Source organism: Aspergillus uvarum, assembly GCF_003184745.1.
Source record: "Aspergillus uvarum CBS 121591 unplaced genomic scaffold BO82scaffold_17, whole genome shotgun sequence".
NCBI classification, from domain to species: domain Eukaryota; kingdom Fungi; phylum Ascomycota; class Eurotiomycetes; order Eurotiales; family Aspergillaceae; genus Aspergillus; species Aspergillus uvarum.
The window spans coordinates 422,130-435,666 of NW_020291314.1; the positions used below are offsets into that span (position 1 = coordinate 422,130).

At 53.7% G+C, this 13,537-nt stretch overlaps 5 protein-coding genes across 5 annotated transcripts; 4 read left to right on the forward strand and 1 right to left on the reverse strand.

The window, feature by feature from the left end:
* The first annotated feature begins 543 nt into the window (after positions 1-543).
* BO82DRAFT_382429 (putative beta-glucosidase precursor) lies at positions 544-5,380 on the forward strand. Its single transcript, XM_025637932.1, has 5 exons — positions 544-3,337; positions 3,699-4,705; positions 4,742-4,865; positions 4,896-5,018; positions 5,052-5,380. The coding sequence occupies exons 1-5, from the start codon at positions 789-791 to the stop codon at positions 5,152-5,154; spliced, it is 3,906 nt and encodes a 1,301-aa protein (XP_025493571.1). The 5' UTR covers positions 544-788; the 3' UTR covers positions 5,155-5,380.
* Positions 5,381-5,800: 420 nt separating this feature from the next.
* BO82DRAFT_431088 (sulfatase family protein) lies at positions 5,801-7,905 on the forward strand (the record flags this gene model as incomplete). The annotated part of the gene is made up of 5 exons (XM_025640666.1): positions 5,801-6,104; positions 6,153-6,631; positions 6,690-7,173; positions 7,240-7,352; positions 7,410-7,905. The coding sequence occupies 5 exons, from the start codon at positions 5,801-5,803 to the stop codon at positions 7,749-7,751; spliced, it is 1,722 nt and encodes a 573-aa protein (XP_025493572.1). The 3' UTR covers positions 7,752-7,905.
* Positions 7,906-8,182: 277 nt separating this feature from the next.
* Positions 8,183-9,702, forward strand: BO82DRAFT_307081 (uncharacterized protein; the record flags this gene model as incomplete). Its single annotated transcript, XM_025632270.1, has 3 exons — positions 8,183-8,417; positions 8,474-8,954; positions 9,027-9,702. Exons 1-3 carry the CDS (start codon positions 8,257-8,259, stop codon positions 9,699-9,701), a joined length of 1,317 nt encoding a protein of 438 aa, XP_025493573.1. The 5' UTR covers positions 8,183-8,256.
* Positions 9,703-9,868: 166 nt separating this feature from the next.
* On the reverse strand, positions 9,869-10,843 carry BO82DRAFT_353051 (MBL fold metallo-hydrolase). The gene has a single exon (XM_025634865.1). The coding sequence runs from the start codon at positions 10,742-10,744 to the stop codon at positions 9,899-9,901; it is 846 nt and encodes a 281-aa protein (XP_025493574.1). The 5' UTR covers positions 10,745-10,843; the 3' UTR covers positions 9,869-9,898.
* Positions 10,844-12,096: 1,253 nt separating this feature from the next.
* On the forward strand, positions 12,097-12,485 carry BO82DRAFT_400764 (uncharacterized protein; the record flags this gene model as incomplete). Its single annotated transcript, XM_025639216.1, has 2 exons — positions 12,097-12,125; positions 12,224-12,485. The coding sequence occupies 2 exons, from the start codon at positions 12,097-12,099 to the stop codon at positions 12,483-12,485; spliced, it is 291 nt and encodes a 96-aa protein (XP_025493575.1).
* Positions 12,486-13,537: the final 1,052 nt, after the last annotated feature.

Below are 13,537 nucleotides of genomic sequence, written 5' to 3' on the forward strand. Positions count from 1 at the left end.
TGAGGACCTTTTGCCGCCTTTTATCTACGCAGAATACGAGAGAGAGAGGCAGCAACTACTCGATGGCATGCCTTGAGCATGATGTTACAGAGGTCTATCGGCTCTCGTGTCATCCAATCGCCACTCGGGTTCATTGGGGAAGGATTCGGGTCTTGCTTGGCGAAGGCAGAAATCCTTCGTGTATGTTCGCTTCAAGCCGGTGGCATCTGCTGAACAGTGAAGGCGGCCGCGGAGGATTCATAGACTTGATCGAGCTTACCAATAATAAGAGAGAGAGAGCGTTTGTCTCCAGAAAATACCGAGCCAGGACCCCGGGTTTCCCCTTCCCCCCTCCCCACACCCACACACTGGTTAGTCCCTGACATACGACCCCCGGTCTTTGCAGGAAAGCCCACGCGATGTGGGACCGACCCACTTGGTTGCTTGAGGGCCCGAGTGGGATTTCTCCCCTACTGTGTAAATCGGCGAAATCCCCCCACTATTTCGCCGACGCTAGAGTAATCCGTTTGCGTTAGAGGCTCACAAGGCTCACAAGAGGTATGGGCCCGCTACGAAAGGCAAGAGACAGCGAAACCTGGCGTTTCTATGGAGTAATTCAGGAATCTCTTGTCTTCACCCCGCCAAAGATGGCAAGAATGCTTTGACCATTGGTTGGTGTGCGCAAATCACCTCAAAAACCACCACTCCCCATCACTTGGACGATCAACCTGCAGACAGCTGAGTCAAGTTGCTCCCTTCGCTTCTAAAGCTTTTGAACTTTCTCTTTCCTGCCCGCAACGAAAAAAAAAATGGACTTGGATACCCCCTCGTCAACTGTGGACCAACTCCTCCAGTCTCTTACACTGGAGGAGAAAGTCGCCTTGCTTGCGGGCAAGAACATGTGGGAAACCGCCAACATCGACCGTTTGCACATCCCCAGTCTGAAGATGACCGACGGCCCGGCCGGAGCCCGCGGGTCCAAATGGACGTACGGCTCTCTGACCACATGGATTCCTTGCGGGGTGTCGCTAGCCGCCACCTTTGACCCGGCCCTGGTGGAGAAAGTCGGGACCATTCTGGGGCAGGAGACCCGACGCAAGGGCTGCCAGGTGCTGCTGGCCCCAACCATGAACTTGTCGCGCTCGCCCTTGGGCGGGCGGAACTTTGAGGGCTACGGGGAGGACCCTTACCTCATTGGCGTCATGGCGACTGCGATGATCCGGGGCATCCAGAGCCAAGGGGTTGGGGCGTGCATGAAGCATTTCATCCTTAACGACACCGAAACTCGGCGGTTCAACGTCGACCAAACGATTGATGCGCGCACCTTACGGGAGGTATACATGAAGCCGTTCACTATGGCCGCGCAGGACGCAGCGCCGTGGACTGCCATGGTCAGCTACCCCAAGATCAACGGGTTACATGCCGATCTTAGTCCCGATATCCTGCCACGCTTGCTGAGAAAGGAGCTACAGTATGATCGTTTGGTCATGAGCGACTGGGGTGGCTTGAATAGCACTGTCGAAAGCTTACTGGCCACGACTGACCTGGAGATGCCGGGTCCGACGGTACGTCGGGGAGAGCGCCTGTTAGCCGCCATCCAGGACGGTCGCCTTGACATGGCTACACACGTCGACCCGAGTGTGCGACGAATGCTGCAGCTGCTGGAACAAACGGGGCTGCTGAAATCTTCCGATCCCACGGACCTGTCTTCTGAGCAGACCACCGACGATCCTGCGTTCCATCAGATCGCGCGCGAGGCCGCGCAGAGTGGCCTTGTGCTGCTGAAGAATGCCGACGTGCTGCCTCTGCAACCTTCAAGGCTGCGGAAGATCGCAATCATTGGGCCTAACGCTCGCAAGCCCACAGCTGGTGGAGCGGGCAGCGCCGCTGTAAATCCTTTCTACATCACCACGCCCGAAGAGTGCCTCCGAAATGCGATTCAAGCTGCGAACCCGGACACCAAGGTCACATATCGGTCCGGGATCCCCGGCAGCCTGCGCCCCCCTCTTTTGGGCAATCAATTAACTGTGCCCAACGGCTCACGCCAGGGTCTTCAAGTGAGCTTCTTTGAAGGTCATACCTTCGAGGGCTCGGCCGTGGCGACCAGTCTGTGGGACGACTCCCTCATTTATCTTATGAGTGATGGCGATATTCCGGCCGCGCTCGAGGGTCGACCGTACTCGTACCAGGCTGCCGGAGTAGTGACTCCATCCGAATCGGGCCGCTACACTTGGAGCCTAGCCAACACCGGGAAAGCAAGGTTGTTCCTCGACGACGAGTTGCTCATCGACAACAGTGAGTGGAGCGTAGTGACTGGTGGGTTCTTGGGTTGCTCGAGTGAGGACCGGATCGCTAGCATCCATCTCGAGGCTGGTCGCGCCTACCGGCTGCGAGTAGACAACGTCGTCACCTTGCCGCTTGTTGATGCTTTCGACAACACGCTATTCCCTCGCGTATCGGGCGTGCGCGTGGGACTCGCCTTGGAGCGGGATGAGACGCTGATGTTGGATCAGGCCGTCGATTCGGCCCGCGAAGCCGACGTGGCCGTGGTCGTAGTCGGCCACAACAAGGATTCCGAAGGGGAGGGAGGCGACCGGGCGCACATGCAGCTGCCAGGTCGCACCGACGAGCTGGTGGCGGCCGTCTGTGCCGCCAACCCCAATACGATTGTCGTCGTGCAGGCGGCCAGTGCGGTAACCATGCCTTGGGTGGATGCCGCAGCGGGTATTGTGATGGCCTGGTACCAGGGCCAGGAAAACGGCCAGGCCCTGGCGCAGGCTCTTCTAGGTCATTGCAACTTTTCGGGCAAGCTTCCCATCACCTTTCCGCAGCGATTCGAGGATCATGGCTCGCACGCTTGGTTTCCTGGGGAGGCTGCGCAGGATCGCAACACTTTTGGAGAAGAGGTGCTAGTTGGGTATCGGTACCTTGACATCCAAGGAATTCCGCCCCTTTGGTCATTTGGATTCGGCCTCTCGTACACTCGCTTTGAGCTCGAAGATATTCGCATCAGTGGAACCATAAGCGTCTCTTCTCCTGAGACCAGGGTTTCAATCCACGCGCGAGTTCTCAATGTTGGGGGTTGCGACGGACAGGAAGTGGTGCAGGTGTACGTGGCCCCCTCCGCACAGATTGCGGAGACGGGCCTTGTCGGTTATTCCAGGACGTTGGCGGGGTTTAGCAAAGTCATTGTGCCGGCAGGAGAGCTGCGCGAAGTGACTATTCCCATTCCTGGATCGGAGCTTAGGTGGTATGATGCGAAGACTGGGCAGTGGCGACTGGATGCGGGCAAGTATAAGTGCTGGGTAGGGCGTAGCCTCTATGAAGTCGACAAGGAGTTGGAGATTCAGATAGAATAGTAGAAGTGATGCGTAGCAAAAGTGCAATGATTGCTTCCTGAGTGTCACATAGTGATGTGGTGATTATGATCGTGGTACTATGAGTGGAAAAGATGACGGTGGTGGATGAATGCATTCGATGATGGCTTTCGGAGCAATATATAATCCGAAAATCGGCTGCTGTTCAGCTTCTTCTATCCCACCGCTTCCTCTCAGCTAAACTCCGTACTCATTATACTTCTCCTACTCCTCCTTGCACAAATCTGAACTCTCTACTGTCGTCATGGAATGCACTACTCCTGTAGCCTGTCTAAACTGCCGAGACAAGCACCTAAAATGCGATGGAAATCTGGCTGGATGTACTCGATGCCAGTCGCTTAGTCTTCCGTGCCACTTCATCCCCTCTCGCCGTGGCCGCAAATGTCGTCCAACTTTGCCAGCGTCTTCCATTCTATCACTACCTTCACCAGCATCATCGATGCCAATGGCTCAGCTGAATGAGCAGCAACTACCACAGCACGAACAACAACAGTCCCAAGAACAGGACCTGCAACAATTCGCTTCGTTTCGGAGACGGCAACAAGGCTGGCAGTTGATTTCACTGTACTATCTCCATTTCCACCAGGCACATCCTTTCCTGCCCCCGATGGAAACTCTCCTAGAATCTAATCCTCCTTCCTACTTACTGGATATCCTAGAATTTACCAGTCTACATTATCTATCGTCCCAATTTTGCCATGACAGCAGCAAGACACTCCTTCTGGCGGTGCAGGCAGCCGAGCTCAGTGTCGAAAAGACCCAGGCTTTTCTGCTTCTGGCCATTGTGCAACACGGGCGACAGCAAGGCCACGAGGCTCGATCTTGTCTCGGCCAGGCCCTTCAGTGTGCGCTGGAATTGGATCTGCACCGTCGCGAGGTTTCCGACGCGCTTGCCGCCGATGCTCCCTTGAGAGCAGAGAGTATCCGACGAACCTGGTGGGAGATCTTCGTGGTCGATGTGCTACTCGCAGCCGTTCAGGCCGATGGATATCTCCAATTTGAGATGAAGGAGACTCCCGAAGTCCCCCTCCCTTGCGGACCAGAGGAGTATCAGCCAGGCTGTATTATGAGTCCTCTCCTGCCCACGCTCGGCGACTTGGAACACAATAGTCTGTTCTGCGGAGATGTCGAGTTTTCACCCTGTGCCTACCGGATAGAAGCCGCCATGATGTTGCGAAAATGCTTGTGCGCGGGTGAGACACATGTCACCAAGGAGATGCTCGACGTACTCAGCGCCGCCATCACCGCTTGGTTCCATCGGTTGCCATCGAGTCAACGGCCCATCCTCCAGTCGAACGGCATCTTGGACGAGGCAATGATGCAGGCTGTGATGTTGATGCACTGCGCCAGTATCTACCTGCACTTTCCGCGCTCTTGCCTTCTAGCCTTTCTCCCCATCACCGGCCGTGTCCTTTGTTCGTCGCCGCCCGCGCTCGTCACCACTTCCCCGGATCCTCAATTGCACACCGCAAAGGTAGCGGAGAGCGCCGTCCAACTCTCTCGACTGGCGTCATTGTCACCCTCGGTCATCGACCACAGTCCGTTCTTTGGCTGCACACTGGTGATAAGCTCCGTGATACACGTAGCACTCATGCTCAGCGATGGCCTGCAACCTCCGGGGCCCAGGCAACAGTATCTGGCGCTGAATCTGGGAGTCCTCAAGTCAATGGGGGAGACGTGGCCCATTGCTGCCAGCGCGATGCAACGGATTCGTCAGGCTGTAATCGAGGTTCACACAGCAATCTCGTGCGACACTCGTCCTCTGCTGGACCTTTTTTCTCCCTCCAAGTCAGATTGACTTCACAAAGACAGACCATCTGGGCCCGGATCAAGCGCTCCTCATTTGCTCACCGATCCTAGGCGTAAATATGATTTTGTTGGGGGTTTCTTGTGGACATCACCTGTAGCACCCCACGCTAGGAATCCTTTTAGACCGAGGCCAAGATTTGCCACATGAGGCAATTTTATCTATGATGCTAGCAGAGAATCCCAGTCGCGGCAAACATCCCACCGGCATGACAAATATGCTTACTTTGAGCCTCCAGATGAGGAAGGTGGGTCATCAGACCACAGACTACCATGTAAGACCAGTTGGCTGAGTCCTGAACACTGGCCTCCACTTGCCCTCAGCTAGCGTCCTCGTATAACCCTCGGTGACCCACAGCGAGGGTCTGAAGTATGGCCCTGGCATCACGATAGCCATTCGTTTGACCTTCTCTTCACCATGAAGATTCTGGTTGATGGTCAATTGAAATCATGTCTGCGTGGTCGTCGGGAAGGATCGCAGGATTCGGCGAGGTTGCTTCCATCCAAAGACACGCTAGGAAAGCCTGAAAGTCCATGGTATGATGTTCAATCGACGTGTCGAAAAGGGTATAAATAATGTCGTTGAAGGATGCAGCCATGCCTCCCAAGAGTTGCAAATCGCTTGTCGGTTACGCAAAATGAAGGTGTCGTTGAAACGCTTGGCTTTGACCTGGGGCCTCATGGCTGCCCTCGAGGCAGGCCTAACCTCAGCTCAGTCGGCCTCCAAACCGCCCAACTTCCTTTTCATCATGGCGGATGACCAAGATCTGAAACTGGACTCTCTATCGTATATGCCCTTGACTACCAAGCATATGCAAGACAAGGGAATGTCTTTCATGAATCACTTCGTGACCACGGCCTTGTGTTGCCCGTCGCGGGTCAGTCTTTTGACTGGACGGCAGGCCCACAACACCAATGTGACAGACGTGCACCCCCCATGGGGTAGGTTGCTTTACCCAAACTTACTGCTCTGAGACTGACCGGAGATAGGTGGTTATCCTAAGTTCATTAGTCAGGGGTTCAATGACAACTACCTTCCCGTCTGGATGCAGCAGGCTGGGTACGACACGTACTACACTGGCAAGTTGATGAACGCACAATCCCTCGAGAACTACAACAAGCCCCATGCCGCTGGGTTCAATGGCTCCGACTTCGTTCTGGACCCCTACACCTACGACTACATGAACGCCACGTATCAGCGGAACCACGACCTGCCTGTCAGTTACCTCGGCCGTCACACCACCGAGGTCCTAACCGAGAAGGCCATGGGTTTTTTGGAAGATGCGCTTGCCGGCGAACGTCCCTTCTTCCTGACCGTGACCCCGATCGCACCTCACTCGAACATGAACGGGACCTACGGTGGGGGGGCCGGGCCGTTGTGGATGGATGAGCCCATCCCGGAAGAACGTCATAAGCATCTCTTCCCCGACGCCAAAGTTCCCCGTACGGCCAACTTCAATCCCAAGGAGGTAAGTCCTCCACATTCTATACTCGCTATTTAGCGGAACCACGTCCTGACCGTCCTAGCCCACTGGTGTCAGCTGGATCCACCAACTTCCCTACCGCAACCAATCCGTCATTGATTACAACGACCACTACTACCGACAGCGACTGCGAGCCCTACAGGGTGTCGATGAACTGGTCGACTCCCTCATCACCCGCCTCGAGGCAAGTGCCCAGATCAACAACACCTACATCATCTACACGTCCGACAATGGATTCCACATCAGCCAGCACCGGCTGCCCCCTGGCAAAACCTGCGCGTTTGACGAGGACATCCGCGTGCCGTTCTTCATCCGTGGGCCGGGAATCCCAGAAGGCCAGGAGCAAGACATCGTCACCACCCATATCGACATTGCCCCAACGCTGTTTTCCTTGGCGAGCCTGCCGCTCCGTGACGATTTCGACGGGACTCCCATGCCTGTTGCCGAGGTCGAGGGAAAGCTGCACGAGCATGTAGCGGTCGAGTACTGGGGACAGGCAATGCTAGAGGGTGGTCTGTCCAATCTAGGTAATCTCTCTGTGCACCGTCCCCGCCAATCCAATGTCTCTACTGACGCCAACGAATGAGATACAGGCACACCCACCGTCCCCAACAACACCTACAAGGCTGTCCGCATCCTCAGCCAAGAGTACAACCTCTTTTACTCCGTCTGGTGTAATAACGAGCACGAGCTCTACGATTTGAGTGTATGTTAAATTGTCCCCAGCCCCACTAGACCCTGCGATTACTGAACCCAAATCCAGACCGACCCCTACCAAGTCAACAACCTCCACCCGCACGTCTCAACCACGAACGCGACAATCCTGGGCTTTGAGATTCCCGCGGTGATTGATCGCCTGGATGCTCTGTTGCTTGTACTGAAGTCATGCCAGGGCAGGACTTGCATCAAGCCGTGGGAGGTTCTCCACCCGGACGGGTCGGTGAGCAACTTGCTGGAGGCTATGGATGCACGGTACGATGGGTTTTATGGCGACCAGTTTAAGGTGTCGTTTGATCGCTGCGAGTATGCGTATATCATTGATGCGGAGGGCCCGCAGACGGCGCTGGCGTTCAGGAATGGGTACTCTTTGGAGCAGTGGATTTAGACGGCTCGAGTGACGAGCAGCAGGCGGGGAACCATTTAGGCTATGAGTACATTCTGATCTTGTTAAAGTCCAGGTGGTCGTGATGTCGGTTAGGAAAATTCGATGGCCGATTGATTTCCTAGCCTGCTGAATATATATAAAGCTTGACTTGTCGGTGCTCGGGTTACAAACTGGTAATGGAGGGCCTAGAAGATTGTCAGTCGGTGCAGCTACCGAGGGTACAGTTGCCTATACCTACATACAAATTGGTCCTATTTTGAATCCAGCTAAGATCAGGTCGCTGGCAGGATTCCATGGTTTTCCATGGTTATCCTCGGCGATTAATTACCAACCCTGAAGCGGAAAAGTGGCGACTCCGGGAGATCCGGTGGGATGAAAAGGGTGGATTTGTGGAGCCGGTGGGATGGATTTCCATACAACCAATTCATCATCTCCTTCTATCTCCTTCTCTCCCCACGCTCAATCAATCAAACACAGGGTCCTGGAGAAAGAGGCAGCAAGGAAGATGTCCCCCTCACGAGGCCCTTCTTCAACTCGATTCAAGTGCCGGATATCCGGATGCAACTCCAGCTTCCAGCGCAAAGAGCACCGCAACCGCCATGAAGGGCAGCATACGGGGGCCTTGGCGCGGGCCTGTCCCTTTTGCGCCCGGTCATTCTCCAGAGGGTATGTATGGTAACTAGTGTTTAGTACAACAGAAAGAGACACTAACCAATGTTCAGTGACTCCCTCCGTCGTCACATTCGTCTAGACCACCACGATTCACAAGCGACCACGAACACAACCACATCGACTCGAACAGCCAAAGCATGCCTGGGCTGCCGCCAGGCCAAGACCCGCTGCGGCGGGGGCAAGCCTTGCAATCGCTGTCGCGCTCAGCCACAACCCTGTATCTACGATCAACCTCAAGAACCACTACAACCACAGCTACCATCCCCAGACGTCCAGTCCCTCTCGCCCCAATCTCCCCCTAGCGAGGATGATTCTACCGCCCGATTCACCCCCTACATCCACCTCTACTTCACCCACTTCCACCCCCACTGGCCCGTCCTGCATCGTGCCACCTTTAGCCCCCCCGACGAGCCCCTCCTGCTCTTACAGGTGGTCTCCATGATCGGCCTATGGGTCAGCGACACCACCTCGTCTCGTGAAGCGGCGATCAGTCTCCATCGCAAACTGGGATCTTCAATCCTAGCACAGCAGGTACTGTACCCCCCCTGCTGGCGGCCGCCCAGTCTCCTATCCACGCAGTAAAAACTAACCACGGAACACCAGGACAAATGGGCACGCTCCATCTCCTTCGCTACAGAATTTCCTGACAATGATACCAATCTGTCAGTGCAAGAAATCGTCTCGCGATGTCCCGTAGCCACCTACCAGGCAATCCTCTTGTATCTCATTTTCTCGTTGGTGCTTACCCGCACTGGCCACGGCACCAGTGATGGTCGCAACCACCTTTTGCGAGCCGTAGATCTAAGCCTCACCCTCTCCCCCCAAGACACCCATATCCTCTCCGTCCTCGTCACCACCTGCCTCCGCAACCACGTCTTCTACTACCCGCTAATGCTGAAGCGGTACCATGAGACCATCGACTCGGTCGCCTGTATCTGGGTGGGGGTCGAGGAGCTGAAACGCCTGGGCTTGGCCATGTACAAGGTCTGTCGGTTGAGTGGGCACGGGGCTCGAATGGTGGAGAGCCACGAGCTGGCGATGGGCAACGATGAACAAGAACAGCGGGGCGTCTTGCGTCTTTCGGATCTGCAGTTTCCGCCGCCCGATAGTCGGCATTTGTGGGAGGCGCAGTCGAATCCGGAGCTGGCGCGGTTGCTGCAGATCGAGGCGCGTACTCGCGGGGGTGCGGCGTCGCGGTTGGATGGTCGCGAGGAAGGGAATTGGGTTTCGGCATGTGGGAGGGTCCTGGAGGATGAGAGGGATACCTGGTGGTTGTGATTGGGTTCGTAATGATATATTAAAAACATGATCGCATGGAGACGATGTAGTGAAACAAATATCCCTGCCCGTGTAATGAAACAAATTTATACCACAATCTATACAAACAGCACTCCACTCGAGAATCTACTTTCCCGATGCCTATGTAATATGGCAGCCTTTTCAACCCCCTTCCGAGTTAGTCACCAAACCAACCTCTAAAGGACGGCCCTCTCCACACCAGGAGTCAACCAGCACACCTTGCCGTCAATCTTCTCCTCCTCAAACACCTGCCGCAGCTCCTCCTGATGCTGCGTAAAGTGCTCCCAGGACTCGAAATGGATGGGCACCATCACATCTGCTCCCGTCACACGCATCAGATGGGCCGCCTGCTTCCCATCAAAGGTGATCTGTAGCATCCCCTTTGGGGTGGGAAACAGGGCATTGCCCAAGTTCACCACCGCCACCGCCACATGCCACTTCTTGCGGATCTCCGCCAGCTCGTTGATCCAGACTGTATCCCCGGAGAAATACACCACATTGCGGAGACCGTCATCACTCACGCCGAACGAGTCGCACTCGACGATGAACCCCGTGACCTCACCGCCGGGGAAATGCTGGCAGGGCGTGCCGGTGATGCGGAAGCGCTTGCCGCCGAGGACGGCCTCGACCGTCTGCCAGGGCTGCAGGCCGACCACGCCGGGCCGCGGGGCCAGGTTGCGGGCGCCGTCCGGAGTCGTGAACACGTGGCGGCCGTCGAGGAGCTGCCGGCCCAGGGGGTCGAGGTTGTCGACGTGGTCCTCGTGGCTGAGCAGGATGGCGTCGATGGGCGGCAGCTCGTGTAGCTGCAGCGCCGGGCCGGCCTGGCTGCGCAGCTTCACGGGGGGTGGGGGCTGCTCGTAGCCCCAGGCGGCCCAGTCAGCTTTGGCCCATCCGTCGTAGTCGTACTCCGATCCGGCGGGGCAGAAGACAGGATCGGTCAAGAAGCGCACGCCGTCGATGGTGATGATCGCTGTCGCGGTGGTGATGTGCGTTACGGAGACGGAACCTTGGAAGGCGGGCATTTTGACGTTTCTTCTTGTGACTAGGGGTTTCGCTCTCGAGGTTTTCTTTTTTTCTTTTTTTCTCTTGGCAAGAAAAGATACTCAGAATGAGAATTGCAGTGAGATGGATGAAGAATGAGGAGCTATCAGTTGTAGTGGTGATGTTGCGCCCTTATATAGCGTATTTTGCTGCTGATTCCTCTCCTAATTTCATTTTGATCCTCCCACCGGAATACCGTCATTGCCAAACTTTTACTCATCACGATTAGATCAACTTAGTCATTCGTTCCATATGATAAATCCTTACAAAAGCGGTTTCAATGTCTCACGATGGCCCCATCTGTTAGATTGAGATGATTCCGCATTGATTCCAGAAGCTCAGATGGTTGTCATACGGTATCCCACATATCCTACCATCCCACAACCGTACCGCAGCGGCGCTGAGGAGAACAGGCTCAAGACTACTTATAGGATCTACTGACTGCTACGCCACGTGCTAATTGATATTGTGGATTTTATACCTATTAGTCTACTGGTACTCTAGATACTTATTATCTGATGCATTGGTAGCCGACAAGTATTTTGACTTTGTTGGGCACGCACACTCTGGTGGTGATCTAGCTTAATCGAAGACCATGGGAAATAGGTCAGTGCAAACAAGCTCAATTGTTCTTAACCAAGCAGGAGTTCACATTCCCGCACCAATACAGTGTGATAGAGAAGCGAGCTTCTGAGACTATATATGCAAGGTTAAATAACAAAGTGCTCCTATTGCGGCGGCGCGAGTTTTGGGCCATTCAGCTCAGGAGGCCTCCATATTCTCTAACCATTGACAGAGATCTTGGTTGTTTTAGGGTTTCGACGATTCCACCATACTATCCCGGTCGTAATGAAGCGAAAGTAGAGTCTTGAAACCGGATTACATCGCCTGTGACGGGAAACAACAAAAGAAATATCATTTCAACAATCTGTGACATTTCGGATCCCAGTACAATAGAGCTTGACTTGCGCACTATCTACAACTTCCCTGCTCGAATTTCCCGCTCGATTCACACCATAATATACCGCCCAGCCTCATGCATCACAGATCTCAGCATTCTGACGAGATAATGCTCCCCTGTACACTCAGTGCCCACCGTGGCGCTTGTCAACCCCAATTCCAAATGGCGATTCACACTACGAAGCGCGTCACCTCTTAGCGCCGTCGCCAAAATCTGACGCCGCGCTGCATGCGCGTCGATCGACGCTTTTGGTGGGTTAAGCGTAACGGGTGATGCTATTGATTTCTCTAAGAAGGTCTTCTGATAATAATTTACTCTATATATGGGTAGTCATGAAGTCTTTCTCTGTCAAGATTCCAATTAGAATGTCTCATGGTGGCTAGTCATGTTCCTGCCAAGCGGTACTCAATTCCCTGTTTATTGTCTTCCTGTTTCTCCCCCTCCATCTGTTTCCCAAATCATTCACCCCAAAGAATACAACTAATAAACGGAGGAACAGAAACCTCACCGCCACCCGCCCGGAGTATCCGGCCGCCCTCTCCTCCACTTCCCGCCTCTCCCTCCGATTCCAGGGCGGGCCGTTCCGCGGCGAGGAGCTGGCTGCGTTCGAGACTCACCCGTTGCGCGATGAGATGGTAGCACTGCGGTTGTGGGATGATGCGGGTAAGATCCCCGGGATTGTAGATAGTACGCCGCGCGCGGGGGAGTATCTAGCAATGATTGTGGAGCATTCGAAAGAGAAGCAGAGGAGGTTGTACTGATTGGATTCTTGGAGCAGGTATGCGAGAGAAGGGCTGGATGGATTCCCGGCTAAGGTTATCGATGCGGTTGATTCAATGAAGGGGTCAGGTACATCACGAGCTGTAGAAGAAGCTTAAGGGGGCAAGTTACTGTCTACGGGACTTTGAACAGAACAGTAGACCCAGTGAATCCAAACCATATAAGCACGACGTTCCTCAAAAAGCTATATACCGGAAGCTGGAATGAAGTCGGTATATAACAGAGTTCACAAAACTGAGGGAAGTGTTACTTGGGGTATATGTACTATTCACTTGTCATCGATGTGATAAACCCCGGAAAGGAAACATGAATTAAGCATCATCCGAGTCTAACGTTAGAAATAGTCGCATGGAAAACATCGTATTATTGTTGTTCCGTCGAATTTTGCGTAGGGTTCCATCGGAACGCTTCTATTTCATTCCCAGCTGCCGTATCCCCACATCTTAAACCCTTCCCACCGTCCTAAAATGTCTAGTGTGCAAGTAGTTCCAAGATTAGGGCTTTTCGGGTTATTATCATCAAGATTAGGCTAAGGACAATGTACAGCGGACGATTGCCGCCATCAGGCAAATGAGTTTTTGCTTGGTTTTTTGCCGGCAGAATCAATTCATCTCCTAGATAGGCTACTTAAGCGAGTATTTGTACGTATATAAAGCTTTTTAACTTACTTAGCTTTATCTTACAGCTACTAGTTCTAAGTACTACAGAGAGGTACAAGTCTTACTTAGGTTGCTGTATACAGGTATTCTATACAGTTGGGGTGTATAAAAAAAAATATTAGAAACTAAATATATTTTAATTAATTTTAATAACTTCGTCCGGAATAATAATTACAGGGATCTTTTTAATATCTTCCTTTTTTATAGAAGGGGGCCGGCGGGCAGAAACTAAAACAATATTCTTTTTCTTTTTCTACTTTTTTTTTACTACCTTCTCCTCCTCTTCTTTAAATCCCAGTAAGATTGGATTTATACGGGCTCCCGGAGCAGGCAACCCCCTTTTAATAATAAAAGTAGGGGGATTAGCCGGTTGT